This window comes from Argopecten irradians, chromosome 9, assembly GCF_041381155.1.
Source record: "Argopecten irradians isolate NY chromosome 9, Ai_NY, whole genome shotgun sequence".
Classification (NCBI taxonomy): Eukaryota; Metazoa; Mollusca; class Bivalvia; order Pectinida; family Pectinidae; genus Argopecten; species Argopecten irradians.
Genome location: NC_091142.1, coordinates 12359483 through 12386257, shown reverse-complemented (window position 1 = coordinate 12386257; position 26775 = coordinate 12359483). Strand labels below are relative to the sequence as shown.

Here is a 26775-nt window from a genome sequence, read left to right as displayed (position 1 = left end):
CGATTTCTGAGTCATTTTATGATACGCATACCAATATTTTTGAAAAAGATGGGTTATTTTTAGACCCGTGGCAATGTGTTATGGTGATTCTGTGGAGGGAGTAAGAAAACTTTGTGCTTTTAGCTTCTTCGGTAAAGTTGTGGATCTAGCATTATTTTGCAAAAGTTTGAGCTTTGTTTTAGAAATCTGTAAACAAATTTTTTAAATCAGACAAATTAACGTCAGAGATTTTCTAAGAAAAAAACTATTAAGATGATATGCAAGCTAGCTTCTATAAGTTTACAATTTCTATAACCACTGGAAATATTTCTAATTTTTCTCTCAGAGAAGATAAGTCCTATAATAGAAATAATTAAATATTGTTGAAAGGAGAATATTTAAAAACATACATTTTTGTATATTTTAGACTAAGAGAAAGAGAAAACATAATTGTATTAAATCTCGATCATCTTATACCACGAAAATATGCGTTATATATGAAAATGTTCAAAATAATATTCAGGACTTATCAAAATCAGTTTCCATTGAATCCTTTGAAGGATGTCTTGGGCAGTAATAGATTGGCTGTGATGGGGATACTTGTAGTAGTATTGTTTGTGTGATATGGAGGGATGGTTAGAGGGGGGGGGGGTATCGGTTGGTGAGATGATAGCAGGGCTTAGCTGGCTACTGTACAGGTAATTATCTGGTTCTCTATACACCCTTCTCTTAATTAACACGGCCAATTACCTGTGGCCAGATAGTGCTGCTTCTGTACCACTAAGTGTATCAAGTACAGCTGGGAGATAATGCTATCTCAATGCTAAAGCCTTGTAATTGAACAGTAAAAGTAAACTAGGACACGTTTGAGGATTTGATTGATTGATGGGTCAGCTAGTCCTTGTTCTGGTTCCTGAGGCTTGGGTGTGAAGTTTTAGGGCACTAGGACTCTACAGATACCAACAACAGATTGACCACCAGTCTCTGGACTATCAAAATCATCACTAAAAATTGGCTCAGTTAATTTTTTCTCTGCAACATCTGATTCAAGTTTCTAAGTTTCAAACTAAGGGGAGATAATTTAGTATTATTATTCTCCTGCGAATATCTAAAGGTCTGAAATTCCAGGCAATAGCTTGAAACTAGATTGGTGTTCAGTTTGTAGATTATGAGAATTATCCATTGAATTTTATTCCATATTTGTCACTACAATATGCACGAATCTAGTACCTGAATTTAAGACTAGGGGAGATAATCTAGCATTAGATAGAACCCTGGTGTCTGTTGGCCAGTCTGATGTAAAGGCTAAGGATGGGGCTGATATGGAAGACTATCTGTACTTGCCCCAGGGGAAGGAAGTCTGACATAGGTGGAATGTGGTATATCCCCTGGGTAGGACAAACAACAGAGATCCAGTGATAGTAACAGGGTTTGAGTGCATTACTGGTCAAAACCTGGTACACAATCAGAGGAGGTATAGTGTTGTATTTGTTATCATTAGAGTGATCTATATATACTTAACAGATGTCTATTCTAGCCACATTAATGGTAGGTGTCTATCCTCTGCTCCAACTCCTACCCCTCTCACTCCACATCTGCCCATTTCATCCCTGTACTGATGTACCCTTCCCTCACAACTTTTTTCCATTTGACCCTTTCCATCAAACCTGCTTTCCGATACCCCCTCCCTTATTTTCCCTCTTTCACACTTTATTCCTCCTGGGCCACCTTCCCTATTTCATCTCTCAACTTTACCCCCAGTTCCTCCCTAAACTCTAACATCCTCTCTCCATCCATTTCATGCCCTTCCTGACTTCCTCTCTTCCAGTTGTCTCCCTTGTTTTTGAACCCTTTTCCTATTTGACCATCTCTCACATTCTCTTCCTATTTGACCTTCGCCATAACCCCTTTTCCCCGTTTGTCCTTCATCCCACACCCTCTTCCATTTTGACACCTCTCACCCTCCCAACCCTCCAATTAATTCCCCTTCCCCAATCCTTCACCAACATATACCTGCTGTTACAACCCTCCACCCCCTCCCTGCTTTTCCCTCCCTATATACATCTATATCATAACACATTATTCATACCTGACCATTTCCCTAACCCCATCACTATATTATTATCTCCACCACATGCCCCCATAGAACCTGTACCACCAGATATATGTCCTCACTACCTTAAATAGCTACCCATCCCCAGCCTGGGTGGAATATAGATAGATCTTGGTTCAGGTAAGTATAAGGAGAGGTGGGGAATATCAGTCAGCCAGTACATTAAGGGGTGTTAAATAAGACAGGTGTCCTGAAGCTGGTACACAGAGTATTCTCTCTAATTCTCTAACTCCATGGTGCCTTCTTTCTTGTTGATTGTAAATGTTCTTATAATTCCCAATAATTTGATGAAAAATTTGTTTCTTTTAAATGAAATTTAAATCTTTGTTTTGTATTTGTTAACTTTTGTAAAGGTTCCAAGTCATGCTTTGACCTTTCTTGTAGCTTATGACGTTGTGACCCGATAAGAAATCTGTTTATCTAGTAAACATCATTGGATGAAAACATTTGATAAAAAGATAAATTAGTTGTGCGGTGTTGGAGAACATTTACCACAGTGGCTGATGATGCTGTACTGTACCACCAGAGTTTGTTTATCTTCCTCCTCTGCTTGGCATCAGCTTACATACAAAATGTTCTTCCAAAAATGTCCACAGGAGGCCCATTGAAGGGGAATATTGAAATTGTGTTGATATTAGTCACTGTCTGTTTCTTTCCGACCTAAAAATCTTTTTCGTTTGCCTCCCCTGAATAAACAATGAATGGTAGAGCATTCAGACAAATGTGTGAAATATTTTATAATGATATGAATCTGTGGTAAAATGTAAGATTAATTAGAGAATGGATTTGTGTAAAACTGGCATTCTTCAGTCTCCCCTCTTGTTCCCCCGAATGAATTAAATGCTATAATGAAGGAGGAATTCTTTTGATTTATAGGAGAAATAGTGTGAGAAATAAACATTCATGTGTACATGTAAACCTCCTCTGCCATATAGTTATATTAATACATCATATCAATTAGCAGGGCGACACCAATAGGCAAAACACTTGTTTAATTGTTCATTATAGTATACCATAGTACTCAACCATAGACATAGTTAGATTAACAGTGGGGCTATTTATGAGAAAACCATTCAAATAAACAATTATAGGTAACTTAGAATCTAGTTTATCTGTACTGACATAAAAAATTAAAGGTACAGCCTTTTTCCAAATTAGCTAAATTAAAACTTCCTCCCCTCCCAAGTTTCCTTTTCCTGCCCTCCCTCCTTTGAATTAACTCCTCCTCCCAGCTTCCATTGCCTGCCTAATCCAGTCCTAGCTAAGCCTATAATTTGTCCATTAGTACCAAAGGATCTGGTCTTTATCTGGCCGACTGGAGGGGGAGAAACAGTAATGGGATTATAATAGGATTAGGTACCACAGCCCAATAAATGTTTGTAGGAAGTCACATCACCATGGCAACGGATGTAAACAAATTCCAGTGTAACTGCTGGCCATGTATAAACATCAAACTGGCAGGAGTTCTTGTTCTGCTGTTTAGAATGTATTTTATCAAATAGATATTTAAAAGTTTTTGTTCTATCATTTATTGAAGGGTTTGTTATTTCAGATATGATGGGTTTTGTTTACATGTGAAGCGGGGTAAAATAATTAGAGTTAGAACAAAAACCTAATGTTACAGTCACTTCCAATCACTTAGCTGATGCACCCTGTAGATATGCGATCTGCTGTCAAAACAAAACACATGTACTCAATGACCTTGACAGCTGTTAAGTAGGTCACCAGGTTAGGATAAGTACTTATAAGTTTGTCTACTGTTACATTTATTGAGGAATGCGTTATTTTAACATTACACATGTCGGTACTTCAAACTTCGTATCCCAGTCTGACACATAACCCTCCAAACATTCAGATGATTCAGTTTATATGTTATTCATTGTAATTACTGGTTAAATGGCACTGTCTTGTTTTTTTCCGTCATGTTATTTACGCATACTCAAGCTAGCACGGACACAAAATATGAAGCACAGACCTCCTATTATAAGAACTAGGGAATAAATGTTGAGGATAACAGAATGAATAGGAAGTTTACTAGAACTGGAAAGACCTTCAATTTTCATGCCTCGACATGCAATGGAGTTATTGGAGGTGGCATAAACTGTTATTTGGCCAAGTTGTGAAAATGTTCTCCAACTCTAGGTCGCAAGTTTGAATCCCATATGGGGCAGTTGCGAAGCATTGACTACTGATCAGTAATTTTTCCCTAGGTATTCCAATTTTAATTTCCTCCACCAACAAACCTGTCCTTAAATGCCCCATGCTGATTTAATATGGAGGAAGATATGTATGTCTTTCAGACAGTTCTAGTTAAGGTATGGGAAACATTAACATCATTATTTTGAACAAATACATGGATGAAAGAATTAATTTACAAAGGTATGTGTTCTGTATACCACATAGCCAGCAGAACTGCTTTTCTGTCTGCTATCGGCTACTGCCACTTTTTGTTTTGCCAACCAGTTCCGTAATTCGGCCAAACGATCTTGTATGTTGGCCAATGTGCCAGCTTCTGAAGTAATAATTAACAAGGTGCATTGTACTGGTAATGACCTAGGTGTTAGGCCAGTTTTCTAGGTACTTGCATCCCTTGTATCTCTGTCTGCCCACACTGCAATGTGCTGGAGTTGTTACCTCATTGCAATGAGTGGTGCCACAAGGAATGGTGTAAATACAATGTAGCTATAGGTTTCTGACACTAATTGTCAGCAACCTTTCTTGTGATGGAATCATTATAAGTGCATGTACAACAACATCAGAAATTCAGAAAATTCTTTTAAAAAATCACTGACTTATTGTATAGATTGTCTTGCAGACTGTAAAGCAATTATTTGCTTTGCAGAAATATGCATGCCTACAAGGATATCCTTCACATAGGACAATATTTGACCAACCTCTATAAATATGTTGCTTCTCCTCCAGCTATTCTTAATATCAATAATAATAACAAAAAGTGTAGATTTTTGCTTTGCCGCTTTGCCAATGTACTCCATTTATGCAACAACAATAAAGATAATGTCACACACACAAGAAAGAAAAAACAGCAACAAAGGTCTTGCTCAAATTTTTCAGTAATGACTTTCATACTGTTTGTAAAGTTGCACAGCTTACTTCTATATTGGTAAATTTCTGTCACTGCAAATCTGTGTATGATCATGAGCTACAAAATATCGGTGTGGAGATCATGTCAATGATATTGAGTATAATAAGTTCCTATTTCCAGTAATCGTGACATCATGTTTTGATGTAACTGCACGATGATGTCCCAATCACCATAAGACATGCCTTCTGATAAGTTTAACATCAGTGTATGTATAACCTGCTTTATTTAGGGGAATCAGTAACCACTGTAAACATGTGTGGATCTTGAAGCAATTAACAAATTAGTACTGACAGTTATTGGGCAACAGTTAATACCAGGAATACACAGGAGACATGTAGGATTCTTTGTGGAGATAAATATATATACAGGAAGTAGGTAGAATGTCAATCTCCATTTCTTTTTTGATCTACAGGAAGTTGGAGAAAATGTCCATTGATTATCCTAGGTGGTGCAATTTTCAATATCTTATTCTCAAAGTACTATTACGAGTTGGTAGAATGTAATTTGCTTATTCTCTCAAAGTTCTATAGGAAGTTGGTAGATATCAATAGCTTAAATACTAAGGGAAGTTACTAGCATTTCAGTAGCTTATTCTCAAAGTTCTTCAGAAAGTGTACTGGAATTTCAATGGTACATTTTCAAAAATTTTCAGGAAAGCATTAGAATTTCAATAGCTTATTCTCAATGTTCTGTAGGCAGTTTGTAACAAAGAGTAAGTTAATCGATATAATTTGGTACATAGCTGTTTCCTTCAAGGTCTACTGCAGATTGGAGAAATGTCAATTACTTATCTTGAAGTTCTAAAGGGAATTGGTAACACAACAAAAGTTTGTTGAATGTCCTTTCATGTGAAATTTTTCTTTAAAGCCCTGTCTGCGGTAAATTTTGCATCATTTTAAACCACGAGGGAGTGGGTAGAATGTAGATTGGTGTCTACAGCTATTTTAGGTTGATAGAATGTCAAATGCTGCTTCCTTCTAGAGCTACGTGAAATTTGACCTCATTTTCAGCCAATCAGAATTTGACAACCTACAATGTAATTCACACTTTCATCACTTCTATCCTTTCAAAACTTTTACAATAGGTTGGAAATAAAATAATAAAATTGTCATCCCAGAGTTGATTAAATTTCTAGTTTATTGGTTTGTCATATACATGTGGATCTGTAATTTCCACTATCATCATTTTCTTATATAACAAAGTAAATGACACCTTTCATCACTTTTTCACAACCTTGCAAATTCATCTGAAATAGCGATTTTATGATTCTATCAATGTATGTAAAGGCCACACATTGGCTTGGATACAGAACATGTTTGATAATGTCATGGATATATTGATACTTTTCTGACAAAATCCAGAAAGAGCATTTCTTTATTTTGAAGCAGAAGATATTTCAATTGTACCTGACATATGAAGGGATAGAATTACAAAAGGTATGTAACTTTTACCCAACATCATTCTTACGTCTAAGTGCCAAGAATTTTCAGAAACTCTTTTAATGACAAAAAAATTTCTTCTGCTTAAACAAAATTAAGCAGGCAAAGAAAATTTCTTCGCCAGAATTATGTCAAAGCAAAAAAAACCAGAAAATTAAGCTAACTAAGTAAGAGTTACCTACAGGTGAACACTTCAGACAATTAACTAAACTTTCTTTACGCTATAAAAACAAGAAATTTAGATTCTCACAGACAGTTTATAGAGTTAGCAATTGGATTACTACACCAAATGTTTCAAAGTGCTGCCATTTTTAAAGAAGAAAAGTTTAAGAGCCTTGGTGTATATCTGAGATGTGGTGGCAGGTGAGTGTGCCTACTCAGGATCCGTACAGGTACTTGGCAATCCCCCGTAATTAACAGACGGCACCAGGAAGAAAGTAATCGCCAGGAATTCGCTTACAGCTCTAACCTGATGGAGTTACCGTATGCAACATTTTTGTTCCCATAGTGTATATTGGAGAGTTTTTGTGTGTGTAACTGTCTACATCTGTCTGCTGAAACACTACTGTGTCTTACAGTTTGAAGTTTTGAGGTTGTTTTGGTTCTTGATTATGGGTATTGGTCTATAAATAGATCAGATGATGTCATTAATATGTAACAGGATGTATTTACGTCCCAAACCCATTAACCATATAGTAGATAATAGAATTTAGATTTTCAGATTAACCTTCTATAATGAACACTAAAGAGACATGGCAATTATGTCCTTTATAGACAGGATATATGCACAGGATGTACTTTATAAGAGGTGTCCTTTAGCACACAGGTTTAACTGGATTTTCATAGCATCCTATCACATTGCTTTTCACATTTCTCTATGAGTAGCTCTTCATGGCATTACTATATACCATGCTAAGTAACAAGTATTCCGCCATTTCCCTAAGAGAAAATCCTCAGGATGTTAATGTAGTAACAGTTTGAACTGCTATATTGCCATTTCTGTAAGGATAGAACGTCATGGCATTACTTTAATAACAGGTATCCTAACATTTCTGTATAGATAGTTCTTCATGACATGATCATGGTAACAAGTAGGCATCTTAATGATCACTTTGTATAATTTTATGTCTGTTACAAATTCATACGGATTTTGAGGTGCCTTGGTACAATACATTCCAGCCTGCCGCTTCATGGACATTCACCCAGCTTTCCAACCAGGCTTGATAATATAAATTAGAAAATTGGTCTACTAACCTAAATTCCAAAACAAAACTTAATTGGCATGTTTAAAATAGAAGTAATTGGGGTAAGAATGTGTCAGAATATAATGCAGTATTAAGTTCAATTATAAGTGTGGACCGTGTTTCATCAATAGATTCTTGTTTATAACAAGTGTGTATCAGTTGTACATGGAAAGCATGTGCATTGGCGTACGTTGGTGTGTGTATTACACATACCTGGTTACAGAGTCTGTAACACACATTCTACCGAACACGACTTACAACTTTCTGGCTTCTCGGAGGTGGGATATATACAGCATACAGAAAATGTAACAAAAAACAAACAGTGAAATACTCTCTGGCCTATTGTATATCCTAAACACAGTATTTCGTACAGGAGCTGTGTTTGATGTAGGAGGTTTGTGAGTGAGGAAGCTTTCAAGGACGTTCAGGTCAAGCGGTTTATACTTCATACAAGGTAATTCTTAGGAGCAGTTTATTTTTGGTCATACGGTCAAACAATATATACAAGATATTTTATAGACTGTTATTTTTGGGAGTCGAAATTTTCACGATTTGATCTTAAAAATGTGAAAATTAAGTGTTAGCTGTTGAATTTTTGTGACCTATCTTTAAGGGCTTATATGATACAACCATTCTTAATTTTTCGTGATTTTTTGCAATCATACCAATGTCTGGTGAAATCGCTAAAATAACATCCCCACAAAAATAACCGCTATATGGTAATCTTCATAGGAGCAGCTTATTTTTGTTCAGCAGGTCAAAATTTTTATTCATTCTAGGTTGTCCATAGCGACAGCTAATTTGATCAGTCACCAAATCATACATTTTATTGGTACATGGTCGGTCTTGGCAGTTTAGTTATTTCAAAGGTCACTATGTTTGCATGAACATTGTGTAGAAAAAATCGAGAAGTCAGTCCAATGATTTTATTCAGGTCAATATTTTCTTCTTGTTTGAGCATTACTATGTTGAAATTGCTATGCATTATACCATGTTTCATTTATACTTTCTATAGATTTAGGTATAAAATGTAACATTTTTGATAGTAACCTAGCTTGCTTAGCAGGAGTCCCCGTCTTACTGTATATTTACTTATTACATTTTGTTTAAAGGAGGGGGGATCTTGTATGGGATGTTTTCTTTCTTTTGATAGTATCTATATGTGCAAGATATTATTTTTACTTTTTTTGCATAGTCAATGTGCATGTGTAAATTTTAGATCATGTCTTTTTTTAAATAAAATCATGAAAGTTTTCCAACAAACCAATTCTGCTTCCTAGTCACCACCATATATCTATTGCCCAAACCCTATATAAATCAGGCTTGCCATTAGCTGCCTGATGTATTCAAATCTGTTATCATCAAACACTGGGAAATATGCACTATCATTTAATAAAAAGATTTGGCTTCTTATCAGAACCTGTGATGAATCTGATGATAAATCGCCCACAGCATGCGAGTGGTACCTCTCTCTCTCTCTCCCTGGTGTCCCGAGTCTTGTACCAGTATCGCCAGCACGCTTCCAGCCATGTGGGGTTCCTCTCACGGCACACCTTGGTAGCCATTAACACCTAGCTAGCTCAGACTGGGAAGTTTGGTAGCTCTTGTTTGTCCCAACTTTACTCCAAAGTTTGTTCAGTGCAATTTGAGCATATTTTTATGCTCACACGTAAGTGAGGGGTTGGAGTTGGGGGTATTTAAGTTGAGGGAAGGGGTATAGCTTGGATAAAGAAAAAGATGGTGGAAATTGCTAGCCTTTCGTTCGTGGATTCTTTTTTGTCAACAAAATCCTGTAATGTAATTTCATCCTTATTCAAACTTCATGCCCTTTAATTTCTGAAAATTTTATTAAATTGGTGATTCCATACCCTCATGAAGAACTCTGAATTTATTGCCTACAAAGCAAAAGCTTGATAGAAATATAAAAGTTTATGAGGTCTTGTAGAACTGTATAGATGTCTGGTGATTGGAATTTCTCGGTGTTTCCTTCTGAGACCTGAGGTTTTGGATGTATCATGATAAGACATTGGTGTCTGTAGCAGTATGGTTGATGTCTGTCAGTGATAAACTGATGGTTTTAACTTCTCAAACATTTATCAAACATAAAAACAGCATGTTTCTATTATAGCTGAGAATGTGGATGGAAAAGTCTTCTTAATTGAGGTCAAAAGGTCATGCAATAGTGCATCTTTCCATGACATTTGGTAACACATTATTGAAAATTGCTCAAGGACGAAGCATAAAAAAGGAGTTATCTTCAAATCAAGCAGACAGTTGAATTTATCCCCAAATTCAAACACTAACAATTTTAATTTAACCTTCAAGTTTCAACTCTATAATAGAGAATTGATTTTTTTCTTGAAGTCAAGTACTGATAACTCAATTCAATCTTAAGCTAAAACATTATCAATTGTATTCAACTTTCAACTCGAGTATAGACAATTGCATTCAACTTTCAACTCAAGCATATACATTTGCATTCACCCTTTAGTATACCTAGACAATTTAGTCTAGATAAAGACTTCACCTTTCCTATAAACATCGCTTCTAATGGCATCAGAATTCAACCATTATTTTACCAGATCTGACCATCACTGAAACACTATACAAACAATATCTATACAACAACAAGATACTTTTTGGCTCTGGTATGAAGGTTGTGAACCGGACAATACACTTGGTACAATGGTCAAGCAGGAGTTGTACCTCTGTTAGCTGACCAGCATACAATTGGAAACTATTCAAAGTCTCAAGAGTATCAGGTCAAGGCTCGTAACAAAAATATACAGCAGTGTCAGTGAGTGGAAAATTACTGAACTAGTGATCATCAAATTATGTGAAAACCGAAACATGTACATGTAGTTAAAGACTGGCTACATAATAAAAACTTCTATGATTTAGCCATGGTAAAGCGTCTACGATAATGATCCAGAAACCTGGGTCCATGTATGACAACAGTTAAAACATCAGAAATATTTCATTTTCTGTGGAATTACAATGATTGAGAAAACCCCAGTCAAAAAGTTTAAAAGTATAAAAGTTTTAACTGTTATTATCACTTTAAAATGCATATAATTTTTACAAAAAATCCACATTTCAATCAGTTGATTTTAGGACTAAAAAATGTACTTTTCAATGTGTGTTTGTCGATGGGTTGTCTACTTAAGGTATCTGAAAGGCATCATAAAGCTCTCAGATAAGGTATAGTGTTATGCCAGAATAATATCACTGAAGGTTGATGTGATCTATTCAAGGCTATAGTGTACAAAGAAAAAATTCTTGAATTTTTAAAAAGACTTTGAAGTATTGAAAATATGATACATTTATACTTTCTACGATATCTGAATCTCCCCCAATCTGCGTTAGTTATGACAATAAAATCCCACCTTGTTTTGCTCGAGTTGGCTGGGCCAAGATAGTCAAGCTGTTTATGTGTTTTCGTTTCCATGGTTTGGAATAAAAGGTCAAGGTCAAGGTCATACAGCCAAAGGTTTTATATCTTGCCAAACAGTTTGCTGAACTCTTAAACTGATTTTCAGGAATATCATGTCTCAAAGAGCGTACTGCAGTTCCAAGGTCAACGCCCAGAGCTGTAATCTTTGACTTTTGATACACATATTTCTAATCTACCCAACCTTACATAAAATGTTGACTCTCATTAATCATTTCACAGAATTATAAACGTTGTTTAACATTATTGTAACCGATAGATATTAATCATTTCATAGAATTATAAATGTTGTTTAACATTGGTTACCCTTAGGCATTCCTTACATTTTTGGTGCAACTTGCTGTTCCTGTAGGCTGTTGTTTCAGTATTATAGGAACTTAATATTTCTGTGACTAATAATAGCATGATGTGCACTTTAAGGTCATGATGCATAAATACCAGGTGGCTACTTATATACGCCTTTCTATGGGATTCAGGTACTTAAAATCCCACCTTAGGGGTACCAAAGTTTTACAGTACTAGTATGGTCAGATGTATGGAGGGGTTTGGTACCCAGAGTCTGTACCATTGAACATTGGAATGTTGAGCATGGTCCAGTTTAAAAATCGAAAACATTGTGGTTAGTCTTTTCCAAGAATAAGGAGAGTAGCAAAATGAACGTTTAAAGGCGATATGTTACTGTTTTGATGAACTGTTTTAACTTATTCACCCCTGAAGACACATTTAAACTCTTCCAAATCAAATACTGGAATAGTTCACTATGAATTCTCAGGGGTGATTAAGTGAAGGTGGTTAAGATTACAAAGCGTTCGTTATGGTGAAACAATGCATTTTAACGATGCAGAATCTCCAGATGTGGAACTCCCTGGCAAAGTCTTTGGCTCAAATCTTGTTAAAAATGTAAGATAAAAATAAATTTGAACACCTGCTTCTATGTGCAGACCTTCCATTAGAGTATTTGTTGGGATTTAACTTAGAACTTGACTGTCAGTAGTCATTACATAGTGAAAAAAATGGTTATATCTTCATTTTATGTTTACATCAACAAAGACAAATTCTGTGTTATGGTGGATAGACAGGTGATAACTATTGTCGTTCTCCAAGCATTGTCTTTCAGGATATAAAAGGATATTATACATAATGGCTGCCTATCATCTGGATGTATAAGATTGTGCATGATATCCTGGATTTGGAAGATCAACGTCAGTTTAGAATTAAGAGGGTGATTTACATTACCATGACATCTACAAAATCATGGATGGATAAATATTCAAATTCTGGGGAGGGGGGTCTAGGAAAGTAGATAGATCCAATTCAAATGGTACCAATGTAATAGAATAGGTTTTACCTGTTGAACCTTTCATCATTTGAAATATGTAAAACAGAAAAATATTAATAATTTGTTGTCTTTGCAGGGAGACAAAGCCATCATGCCTTCCTACGAAACAATGGATGATGAGGAGGAGTTGCACAAATATGTAAGTACAAGTTTGGATTGAATCATTGCTTTGATCATTTTCCCAGACATTGCTGGACTTGGTTAGTTTGGAAATAACATCTAGACTCCTTAGTCAAATAACATTGACAATGGTGACCCAAGTGACATACAAGTTTTGAGGTTGAGCATTAGTCTAGACTCCATAGTTTATGTAGGACTGACAGTTGACTCAGTTGCCAGCAGATCTTGCTAAAGCACCAAAGTTTGAGGCTCAAATCTGGTGCCATGGAGTAAAGGATGGACTCTTAATAAAACTTCACAAATGAAGTTAGAATGCATGCTTGTGAAATTACACTGCATTCCCCTTAAGTTGATATGGGTATGTATACCATGGTAAATGATGGTTTATGGTCATTGACATGACTAACATACTGTGCTAGGGATTCAGTTAAAGTAATCAGCTAAACTTTCTTACTAGATTAAAATACTGCAGCAATGCTTTTGCTCATTTTCCTTGAAACATTTTTTTTTAAATCTGTAGACACAATCTGTGTGATGATTCTTGGTATGTAACACCGTACTTCAAAATCAGTGAATTCTGAAGACATGATACGTTTACACCTGATTAATGCAGACCCTATGTTATATATAGGTACTGATAATAAACAGGTCACAGAGTGTAGCTCAGCATCAGTTGCAGCCGTAATCCCTCTTTATTATCTCCAAAGCTCACTGCACAGGTCAAAAGGTATCTATAGTTACCCCTACAGGTCAGCCTCTGGAGCCTAATCTCTGGTGTTTACCACAATGCTGCCTTATCCTGACGACCCATCCTGGCCTACTGTATTCTCATTGTTCTCTATGACAACATTTTGTAGTATAGGCAAAAGTATTCATAAAATGAAGTAAACCCATGGTTATTTATGTCACAATTCGGAACATTATCTTTTTTCCGCGGAAAAACCTTACTGAACATATTTGTCTAACTAAGATTATTTCTATTTACATCCTGTGCCAGTATATATGCTATTTGTTAAATATCAGATTTGTTCAAAGGAATTGGGGTTGATACCAATAAATTTGAATATGTTCACGAAAAATGTGATTTCATTATGAATATAGATCTGAATACTGACCTATAAAAAAACTTGGAGACAAAGAAGAAATAATCTTCATAACTAAGTGGTCTTGATGCAAACATCATATTGTAGTTAGAATCTGAAGAAAGTGGTCTGATTAAGCAGGTGGTTTTTAACAGGTGGTCGCTTAGACAGGTTTTACTGTAGAGGTATTACAGATAACACCAACATTTATATACAAATAAATGCTTGTCTTAAATTTAATTCCTAACTTTGTCATATAATTTTGAAAGGGATAGTCAGAAGGTTCATCCACACATGCAAACCGAGCTGAAGTTGGCAAACTTATCAATCTAGATATATAGAGCATTATATACATCATCGGAATCTTTGATAACTTCTAGAGGTGTTGAAAGATGTAGAAGATAAACATGTATACAGCTTATCACTGAAAGCTCAAATGTTGTGGGGAAACTGTTTAAACAAGCAGGTAGAGTCAGGAGAATATGCAAAATAAAAAAGAAAGTGTTAAAGTTTTCAAAATTTTGAACATGTCTGCCAAAGACGGAAATGAAATAAGCCCACGTACACTAGCACAATGCAGTCACTGTGGTCTACCTTTAATTACATATGACTTGTTTTCAAACTTGAAATGTAACTCAGTAATTTACATTTGAATGAATAAGTCATAACAACTACAGTATCAAATGAGATTTCAATTAGCCTATCGAGACAATATCTATAAGGATGAAAGCTTCTCCCTAGTAACCTAAAAACAAGGTTCACATTCTCGGATGATGTGGTGCTTCAGGTCTCATCCATCAAACCTACTGTACTTCTGATCTACCTCTACTTTGTACATAGAGGGTACCCTGACCTTCTTTCATGATAATTAGAAGACAAGAGACTGGAAAGAATATATTAAAAAGCAATCGAAAGTAAAAAAAAAAAAAAATACAGTAAAATGCAAGATACAATATACAAAGTGTATATCAATAACTAGCTATCAAAGTTATCACATGTCAAGTCCTTTTCAACAAGTGTTATAATGATATAAGGCATCCTTTCTAGACCATCTTATCAATATAGGTTGAGTGGGTATACTATGCTATGCCATTCGTTTTTGTGACTCTGGTCTAGCTGTTTGATAAGGGGGTACATGTCAATCAACGTTCGGTTTGCCAGCAAAACTTTACATAATTTAGCAATAAACAAAACCGTGCTTCATAATATATTGTTATTAAAGGAAAGCCTGTAACAATTATAATTTCTGAATCAAGATGGCCCATGGACATCCATGGAAAATCGTGCTTCCATTCTGTTATCATTTTGCACCCTCCCAACACCTACATGATCTACTATAAGATACGCCTGTATATCCATTATTCCAGCTCTTGATGTTGTATTTCTGGTTTGTTATATACATCAAAGAGGTTGTCTATCGGCCATCTTTGTGTTGTCTGTCGGCCATTACGTTGGAGTCTGCATTATTGGAGTCTTGTTGCCATGGTGATGATAGCTACCTCTGATAAAAGAATAAGCCAAGATTTTCACTGTATAATTTCACCAGTAGTCATGATTTATATGGAAAATAGATTTCATGCTTGGACTAGTGGAATGAGAGGCATGTTCTCAACAGTTGTTTTTACGAGATTTTCGGTAACATCAGGCATTGGCACACAACCTACAACTTCCCTTGATTTTTTTTTACTGTGTTCCTACTTTCTATGATGTTTTTTACAACGTTCCTTTTTTCTAAGGCCCGTGTAGACTTTTGGCTTTTTCTCTCACATTGCTCATTATTTCTCTGTGAGTAGGCTGGGATATAAATATTTCTCTGTCCTCTTTTGTTTGGACATGCTACATTTCTTATTGCATAACTTGATCTATCTTCGGTACCATTATTGCTAGTACCCTCAGACTTAAGTCAATGGTAGTACTTTTGATGGTGTACTTATGTAGTGCTGTACATGCATACATCTTGTGCTCTGGTAACCAAAGGTTGGCGAGAGTTGCATTGTTATGGTAAACCTACATGTCTGTATTACAAGTGATAATAAATAATCACAGATATAGGCCAAATAACTTCTTATAGTCTATCTAACAGAACAAAGATAGCATTGATTTGGTACAGTGTATATAAGAGAATCATAGGTCACTGATCCTGATTCAAGTTATACTCATGAAACTAGTCCCCAATAAAACCTGAAGTTACACCTAAAATTGGGTCACATGCTAAAAAATAATCATTGGTTATGAACCAAAAATTGGCACAATTCATCTAACAAATTCACTTATATCTTTTAAAATGAAAATTTTTATTCAATGACAATTGCTTGTGCTTGTTCACTAGGGTTACTGTAAAAAAAGGAGGATGTCTTCATTGTCTTTACTCAAGCATTTCAATAGTTATATTATGTTAACCATCACTATGACGTCATCTTTTGTTGTCATCAGTGCTTTATTGGAACTCTTTTCTAAGTACTTGCCCAATCTGTAGATTTAAAGATGCTCCACCGTTGACAAATGATATTTTTTCATTATCTAAACCAGGAGCAGACGATTTAATATTTTGCTTCTGTTACAAAAGTTACTTACTTTACACCATTACCATCATTGAAAAGTTTGAACTTCTAATTTTACTTCAAGTTAAAAATATGAAAAATAATTAATTGCATCCCGAAAAATTCCGTGGCACTATATTCTATATGAAATGAAGTATTGATTGCGCATGCACCAAAGGCAAAATAAATGATTTTTTATCATTTTTGTGTTAATTAGGCATATGTATACACGATTAAACACAAATTATTGTTCGAATGATGAATATTATTTATGCTCTGTCGGCGGTGGAGCATCTTTAATACTCACACCAATCACTTTAGATTTGGTATATCCCAAAACCAAACAGCAACGTTGGTTTCCAGATCTGCACCAGAAATTCTTCAAGAGTGAGTGTAATCTAGTCAGAAATAAGAATGTTGTAAACCTGGTATTTATACTGTAAATTCCACGTAGGTTGTTGCTGACATTTAGGTGCTATTGAAAGTGGAGGGACATACAAGAGTGTTAATTGTAGAATGTTGATGATGAAAGGTATGTGTTACCTACCTGAGGGAGACAATACATTGTTGTACAGGGGTCAAACCTCTGTAATGGCTGGAATCACCACTGAGGAATTTTCGTGGTATTCACCCAATTTTTGTCGAGGCTCGTCTATTCTACTGATCCGCTTTCTGGCTTCCATTACATCTCGTCTATGTGATGTAAGCTGATGAACCTGTCTTAGCAACAACTCCTAAATAAAGACCACCTGCCTATAAAAATCAATGTGTTTAGGTCCTAAATGACCTTGCAATTTCAGCACAATTTGACCACTGTATAAAGGTCAGATAGTATAAGCATAAATTCTAATTTTATGCAATGGTTTGTACCTATCCTTGTTCATTCCGTTTCACATGAAGGGGGAAGTGAAACTTGGATTTATGTATTTGCAGACATGTCGAGTTTCCTTGCCAACCTGAAGAGAGATTTCAGGCAAAGAATAGCTCTTCTCTGTATCCTGATAGTATGAAAAGATTGGTTTCCTTTTTTCCAGTCTTTTAAAATCAATACAATATTTTGACCATTATGGCTTGTGATGGTAGCTCAGCAGTAGTACCACCAACACTCCCCAATTATCTGGTTGTTAAGTTCTAGTCAGACATATAAGATTTGGATAACTTGTGATTAAGTATGGACATGGATCAAAGAAGACATGAACGTTTAATGAACTGTGGGGGCCACATTGTACACTGAATTGGTTATTGGCGTAGCATGACTGAACATTTGGCAAGGCAATAGTTAACTTTGTGCCTTTGACACAGAAAAGAGAAATGTAGGTCACAGTGACCTTCATTTAGACTATTGACCTAGATTTTCTTGGACACTGCAAATTTCCAAGAATACCTTAAAAATATCGCATAGCTTCTTTTAAACTTTGGAACTACGCACATCTTTTATTCATATTGATATACCTCTATCTTATGCAGTTTTAATGACATCAAAAGCCAAACGATCATGAAAACCATATTCATCTTTCTTTGCAACCATGAACATACATCAAATGTAGTAACTATATAAATATTGTGCTGTGTGTTCAGTGTTAATCTTTTTTTTTCATTAATAGCTCTCCAAGACAGAGGACTTTCAGGAGAGGAAGAGAATTCGTAATAGAATGAAAGAGCTACGAGAAATTAAGAGCAGTAAGTTGATGTTAATCTATTTGGAGGCTAGTGTCGCCAAGATTCCTTTACCATCTTTATATTAATTAATATGAAGAATATCATCACAAACATTTTGAAAATTGATATGAGTGGAAGGAAAACTGACTATTAATCTCAATGTATATGAGGTTTGTCTTGGAGTCTATGATTCTGATGGATATTGGCAGATTGCAGGATATCTTTAGGATGCATTTAGTATCACTATCAAAAAGACGGAATCATCTCCGTAACTGTTATTATTGTTTTCATTACAGAGGAAATTGAAGCACGTAGAATCCAGAGAGAAAAGGAAAATGAAGACATCATCAGACGCAGACATGAACAGGCAGACATACAAAAAGCCAAAACGCTGGCTGAGTTTGACAAGAGGGCCAAAACAGCATCAGAACAACACAATAAGACGCTTCAGGCTTCAGAGGACAGTCTAAAGGAGAAAATACGACGTGCCGACGAGGATAAGGCCAGAACGCTAGCTGTGTATGACGACCTCGGAAAGAAGGGTACAACCCACACGACAACAGTGTCCAAGACAGAAGAAATTCCAGGTGAGTTGTCTCAAACGTTAATCTTTTACACAGGTTTTTGTGCCTTTGGGTTAGGTGTTGAGGTGTTCAGAGTTGTAGTAGAAGCTGTGACGTGGGTGTCGGCTGGGTAGCAAGTAGTGTAGGATGGGTGACAGTAGACCGCCGGGTGGTAGATGCCATGCATATCATCTTTATTTAGAAACCTGTTTCAAATATATATATTATATATACAAAATATCAAAGAAACACTATTAAACAAAGCATGACAATTTATTGACTCATGCCCTATCTGGGCCTCGAACTCACGATCTACAGCACCCAATCGCCTAGCCAAACATATCTGTGGCGCAGTGGTAGAAGGCGCAGGTATGTTTGGCTAGCGATTGGGTGCCGTAGATCGTGAATTTAAGGCCCGGATAAGCCACGAGTCAATAAATTGTCATGCTTTGTTAAGTTATGTTTCTTTGATGTTTTATATATTATATATACAATATACATATGATATATATCGTGTGTGTTTTTTTCTGCTTTTGATATAAATAGTTATCTTGTATTATATTCTATATCTAGCCAATATTTACACTCTGTTTCCCCTCTATCCTTTAGTGTGAAATATCAATCTTTGGGCTTCAATTCTTCTTTCATGATCAAAGTATTTACATACTGTTTAATTGGCAAAAATCTTAAAGTATAATGTGTGACCTATTATGAGGAAACTTCAAATTAAGTTCAAATATAAATTTTTAAATTGATACATTATAAAGCCACACATAGTTTGATTTATCTGAAAAGAAATATAAGAGCTTGCGTCTGCATAGCATTGCCAAGTTATATTTTATCCTTCCATATATATAATATACCCTTATTAGTAACATTTGCAAATATTGTATTGCTTTGTTTTGGAATTGTATCCATTCCAATTTCTTATAGCTATTTGGTTCATTGTTTTACAAAAACAAAATTTGATAAAAGGCTGAAAAATCATCAAGAAAGCTAGAAAGTACTGACATAGGTTGTCTGAAACTAGAATTATATCAGCTGTAGTATTGAGTTAATTTAAAGAATGTTAGAATATCCATTCTTGCTTTATGAAAATCAGATTTATTTTGGATTTAGTAGAGATTGTGGAAGATTTGTTTACCTATAGAAAAGTTTCCTGTGTTATTCAGTATATATCCTAGAATTTCGAACCTCAATAACCACACTATATTCTCTTACCAAACAAGATGGCTAAAAATAACTCAATATTTTATACCAAACATGATTTTAAAATCATTTATTGAAACAAAATTTGCTTTTTTGTAAGTGGATATTGAGGTTTTCTTGTTTAAGTGAAGTTTGGCCTGGAAGAACAGATTCAGAAATAGAATGGTATATAGCTTAAGTGATTGATTTTGACTAAAAATTTGAATATTCAAATCAGAATTTTAAAACTATATCTGCATTTGATGATCATTTTACAATATTAATGGAAAAATATCATTTAAATAAGATGATAATGGGATAAGAGTGCCCGGAACATAATGTTGGGGGGAAAAACCAAAAAAAAAAAAAACGTAAAATGCGTTGTATGTTACAACAACTTTTCCACTGTTTTTGCGAGCCAGATTTCAATATGTAGAATCTTTAGATTACTTTGCTATAAAGCTTTGTATTGAGCTTCTAGCCTCCATGCTTGATGGCTTCCTTCATTATCATTGCTTCCTAGGGGGAACGAGAACAACCGTTATTAAAAAAACAGAAACATCCGCAGGGTTTGGAGGTATGAGTTATGGTGCTAAACCCACGGCAGGTAAGCATCACGTTCTTTGGTATAAAGTGTCTTTCCACAGCCAATCAGATTTTCTATTACAGGATATGAAGTGGAGGTGCATGTTTGATTGTATACAAGCCTGCAGAATTCCATTTTATATAATATAATATTCACCATATCTCATCTTCCAAATGAAATAAATTCCCTTGCATATTTTCTGAGCATTAGCAAGTCTCGATTGATTCGGTTGCTTTGGCTACCATTAACTGTCTGATCATGAATCTATTAGCCACCTGGCTATGTAAAATTGCATGAGTATAAGATTCCACCAAAACTTCCCAGATATGTGTGGTTTGGTGTACACCTCTGTCTTGATGAAGTGTAAAGAACAACACCCAAATACCCCACTGTGTGTAACAAGATACAAATCGGTTAGGAAAGAAAGCATCTGTTACAATTTGGCGCTCTTCTATAAGAACATCAGAAGTAGTGCGTACTGCCAGAGAAATAATAGGAATAAAATTATTTGTTAAGACTTTTGGAGCTCATCTGATAGAAAAAAAATCAGAAGCATTGTTTATTGCCAGAGTAGATATTATGTTACCTACCCAGCCATAATAATATCTATATGATAAAAAATGCTAAAAAGCTTTCCTATAACATGGCTGATGGTGTAATAAAAGTGTGACCAATGATAGGTACCAGGGGATGGGTTTGATATATTACCAGGTTTTCATAGTGAACATGTTGTGTCTTATCTCAAATATCCTCGTGGCAAAAACATCTTGTAGCCAAACGGATAGGCTGTTTGTGTTTTCTGGCATGTTGTCCTGGCAACAATATCTGGTTATCTCCCTTAGTAGAATTCACATGGATATTTTTTTTCAAAACACTTTTTTTCAGAATGTCTCTAGAGCAAAACATTTCAAACTATTCATTAAATCATTGCTGCATATTTACACTTTAGGGCAAAACATTTAAAACTACGCAATAAATGATTGCCGAATATTTGTACTGATGAAAAGATTTTGTCAATTTGAAATACAGCAAGGAGAAAATTAATGTTCATTGTACTGTTCATACACATCAATACACCATGTGAATTGTTACTGTAATATAATATTCAATTATTTTTTTTATCTCATACCCAAATTGTCCAATTTGTTTGTCAAACTCATGCTTAGCATCTTGCAAAGATGAAAGCGTCGTTTTGTGATAATAAACAATACAGTTACTGTTTTCACTGCATTCTCGAGAAATTTCATTATGATGTATTTGATCAGTTTTATCTACTCCGCAAGATTACGTAAATATTTGTAACCTTAGTATGGTTGAAAATATACTGTAAAATACCCCCTATGTTTTCATTCCATTATGGATAGGATTTCTGAAAGTTACTTTTGTTTTATTTGTGTCCACATTTTATTTTATGTTGATTTTATATCTGTGCTCACCATTTTTGTTTCACTTTTCTGTTAATTTTGGTTACCATGTGTTTTGTGTTTAATGCTAATATCTTATATAAAGTAACAAATATTGCTATAATTGCATTTTAGAATTAATGATTTTTGTGTTCCCATGCATTATGGCGTTTGGTTCTAATAGAAAATCCATTCATTTCATTCCATTCACTCTCTAGAACAAGCAGCCAAATTTTTGACAGAGCAGCTCAAAAATGCATCATGCATCGGAACCGAGGGTAAAATTTCGGTGAAAACCGAGACCTGGAGCAGTCGAGACGGAGTTACACATACATCCCAGAAATCTGAAGCTTGGGGAGGTAGTTTTCCTATCTACACCTTGCTCCCTATCATGTACACTTGCTTAAGGTGGTGATAACCACCCCCTACTAACAAGTTATCTCCCTTTTCTGAGCTATTTCTTTCTCCAGCTACATCCTGTTATGATTCAACTGAAAACCAATGACAGTATATATATATCAACCTAAGCACTATCAAATTCTACAGAGTTGGGCCCTTTCTCCTAATATACACAGATTAATTCCCCTTCTTGATTTTTCTTCCATGTACCAAAATATCCCCGTTTTTCTGAAGTGGTGAAAATTACCCCATTCAATCTTTGTATACATTCTTTCATGAAATGTGTTTCATGTCATCATACTCATCTGTATATATTTAAAAGTATTCCACACTTTCATGTTCCCTTTCATCACGTCAAGCCGTTACATCTCTTGATAATTATCCTCAAGCTAGTAAGAATGTGTTAATGAGAAAGACCTCTCCACACTGGTCTCTCCTTTTCTATTTGTCACTCATTATTTATAAGGTACAAACAGTGGTCTCCCTTATTTCTTTTCCTTTTCTTTGAACAAAAAGATTATCTCCCCTGTCCTGTGTTACTCTCCCCTTGCTGAAAAGCAATAGAAAATGAGTTATTTACCTTATCCGAACTTATTTCCTTGTATTATTAAGTTATCTCCCCTGCTTTCTAATCATTGCACACATCTCATCTTACATCATGGTACTATGTGACATCGTAGTCAGTCATAACATGTAACTAATATACTCACGGAGATATAAGCTTGCATGATAGTATAATTGATTTACTAATACATACAAATATACTTATTATCAAACAGGTAAAGCTAATTGTATACTAAAATAAATAAAAAGGATCCATCAAATAAAATTTGGAGACTGTGGTTGAACAATATATTTCATTATCTTATGGTTGTCCTTCCAAAGACATATTTTTATCACCAAAGTCTATCTTTTATACGATTTTGTTGATTATTGTTCAAACCTTTGCCCTATTTACAATCGTCAGCTTATATCTAATTGATCTATTTCCTTTTAACTGAACAACAAACTAAAATTTAACTTAAATTTTATAATGATTTCACATGAATAGTGAAAAAATAAGGTTTAGCATTTAAAGTTTTAATTATGTTTGCACGTCACAATAACATGAATAGAATAGACTTGTGACCATCTATGTGCTTGCCAACTTTCTTATTTTTTATCTGAATATTTCAAATGAAAATGAACATTGCAATTAAAAATGAAAAACAAACATAACTTTGATCAGTTAAGAAAATGTTCGAACTTTTGGATAGAAAATATGGAGTGTCCAGTGAGAGGAAAGGTTGGCAAATGATGGTCTTGGTATACTGGTGCATATAGACAACTAACACAATATATAATCTATATTTTGTTGATATTACTGCACAATATTTTATTTTTTTTTATTTATTTATTTATTTTTGTTTTGCATGAAAGAGTTAATAATTTTGTTTTATTATTAGTATTATGTGAATATCAGTATAAGGGAGTTAACTCCTATAAAAATATCACATTTTAGCGAAATGTTGTAAACTCTTTAAAATAAAAACTTGATTTTCAGTAGCTATTTTAAGATGAAATCGATCATATTGGCAGTAGCCCAACTTCTCAAGTTTGTTTTGTTTTTTTCCACTAAATACGGTTACATAAAACTAGGCTAACCAATTCTTTCACTTAGCTAAATTTGATTGTGTATATATATTTCAGACGAACTAACATACATAAATCTCTTATATTTCTTTGAAATATCCCTGTTATTTCAAGAATGCTCTAAAGATTGCTTACAGAGGTAGAACAAAAACTGGCACTAACTATTAAACAGCATCTGTCTTCAATGCTCGAAACTCTCTAGTGTTAGGAGGATGAAAAAGTCCATTTTGTTTGAGTATCAGATACATACAATACATGCAATATCTACTGACTCAATTTATAGAAAATTATCTTGTATCTAAAAGTAGTTACGTGAATCACGCACAGAAATCTGAGGAATCGGTGTATTGGCAAGAGTATTCTGAATAGATGTTCTCTTGGGAGTAACCGTGGTAAAATTAACTCCCGTCAATGTAAGGAGTGCCGATTAATTAGTTTGATGTGTGAAAATATCGGTCGGTGATGTTATTGGAATTAACAACACTACAAGAATCTTGAATTGAATAGGACGAAAATTGCGGGCTTTTTTAAAAGGATTTTGATAATTCTCTGGTGTTATTTTCTATAATCTGGAAATAGGAATAAAGAACACTATGTCAGATGTTTACATTTTATTTTAATGAAGACACAGACTGTAACTGTCTATTAGCATATGCTTAACAGTATTTGTGAAAAGTGTTTTTATTTTTACTTGCCTCCTTTTCAGCGAAACCTGGAGCTGGTGGTGCAATGGATGCATTCAAAAAAATGGATTCTGCAGCAGCTCCCCCTGGTGGTTCTCGGCCAAAGTAAGTATCCAGTCATCTAGGAGGCTCTGCTGCAAGTTAAATTTAGGCTAAATTCACAAGAGTGATATCTGTAAATTTCATTGTTTTGCACAATAAAAAGTATAAAAATATAATTTCAAAACAAAATATTCAGTGACAAACGTTTTTGTTAATTCATTATGATTATGTGAGAAAAAAAATTAATTGGATATTATAAAGAATAAAATATTATTACTTTACGTTATTTTGAAACATTGGATTTCCTTGTGTTAAATGAATTCATTATTCATCCGAAACTAGTATTGTTGATTTGTAATAAACATGTTCAATGATATTTAAACCAATTCTTTGGTATAAGATATGTGTATGATTTGTGTAATGATTTTGAATGATTAACGAAAATGGGTTTCATGTAACTTTAATCAGTACATTCGTCTAATTTGGCCACTGTTATGTTTACAAATGGTTAGATATACTGTATATATGTATTAGTGTTGCATTTCACGTCCCAGTTTTATGAACAATCATTAACTTTAAGGAATTTCTTAACTTTAAAATTCTCTATAGTAAAGGATTACAGATTTTAAGGATGGCTCCTTAATTTAGATTTGTCCTTAACTTCTGCAATGCTTTCATATGGAGAATTTTAAGCTAAGAAATTCCTTCAAGTTAAGGAATGTTCATGAAACTGGACACAGGTATTTTGAAATAAATCATAGAATCGCAAAATATTGCTTACAGATGATGTAGCAGTTTTAAATACATGCGCACTGTTACATTATCCATCAAATTTGAGAATAAAGATTTTCGTTCAACATTTCTACTTACATGAAACCCATTTCTTTCTCTATTTTGTTCATTAATGTATATTTGTTTGATCAACATCATTTACATAGCTGCTAGTCTGTGTTTATAACTGCTAATGCATGTATGTATACATGTAGTTCATTACCGGTATTTGAAAATTTACTGTCGATAAATCTAAACTTGTCGGAAGTTTAGAGATTTAGAGTTATCTCCCCAGGTGTATGGAATTATATAGAAAAGTTATCTCCCATATATTAGAATATTCGAAAGTGTATTATACTTTTGATTTCATTGAAGATTTATCTCCCATTATTCTGAATACTACCACTCGAATTATTGTTGGAGTTATTGCCCTTGATATTCGTCAAACTATGTATAGGATGCAAGAGTACTTTTATAATTTTATGTAGATGCCAGCACATGTTGTTATAGTTAATATTTTTGTATTGATTTTATTTCGTGTCTAACAATGGACTGTTTCATTAACTCTGAATGTTTTTGTTCATACATGTTTTACTAAATCATAGTCATTGTTAAATATTTATTCAGTTCAAAGTGCTAAACGTCTATCATGTTAACTGATTCTGAAAAAAAACTTGTTTTAGTATCAATACATATTTTGGTCAAGTGTAAATATAAATGTTTTGTTTAATAATTTAACAAAGGCCTTCAGTACAAAGCCTTTAGAAACTGTTCTGTCATTTTGAACCCTGGACAAATATCCATGTATTGTTGTCTTTTTTGACTATCAGTGGTTTACTGGCTGTGTCTTATGCTAAGAAGGCTGCCACAACGATGCGCAGAAACGCTGCTGTTATCAAACAGGAAATTCTCAATTTTGTTAAAAAGAACACGGAAGCGTATGAGGTATAAATATCCATTATATTGAAATATTGTAGCTAGTCCTCACTCACATATTTTTTTCATTCCATTTTGTAATCCTTTTGCTAACTTGTGTGTATTAGTAGTACATTATAAGCTACATGTACGTCAATACGAAATAGCACTCTACATAGAACCATATACAATATTAGAAACACTCATAAGATCTTTACTTACCAATATTTGTTTTATTCTTAGACACATCTAATACTCGCACAATATAATCTAACAACTACACGTATGCTTCAGAAATTAAAATCAAAACCTTATGTAGTTTCAAATTAAAACTTGTGTAATTTTAAAAGATATATTTTTAACACCAGTTACATTTTATATGAAACATCCGATAATTTGTACCTCATAAAAATCAACATATATTGACTCATTCAGGATTTATAAATTTCAAATTGAAAATGTTTTCTACGAAACTACTCAAACAATACAAATATTCTATATCTTTGAATATTAGAGTTATCTGC

The 26775-nt window shown here is 34.4% G+C and overlaps 1 protein-coding gene across 2 annotated transcripts in view; it reads left to right on the top strand.

Moving 5' to 3' along the window:
* The window catches only part of LOC138331486 (uncharacterized), a 133814-nt gene that overhangs the window by 101049 nt on the left and 5990 nt on the right, over positions 1-26775 (top strand). The window contains exons 15-21 of one of the 2 annotated variants that reach the window (XM_069279153.1): positions 12745-12807; positions 18015-18090; positions 18366-18656; positions 20344-20427; positions 22028-22168; positions 24547-24628; positions 26167-26281. In XM_069279153.1, coding sequence (XP_069135254.1) covers positions 12745-12807; positions 18015-18090; positions 18366-18656; positions 20344-20427; positions 22028-22168; positions 24547-24628; positions 26167-26281 — 852 coding nt within the window. The remainder of the gene's footprint in view (positions 1-12744; positions 12808-18014; positions 18091-18365; positions 18657-20343; positions 20428-22027; positions 22169-24546; positions 24629-26166; positions 26282-26775) is intronic. The other variant, XM_069279154.1, reaches the window with a different exon arrangement.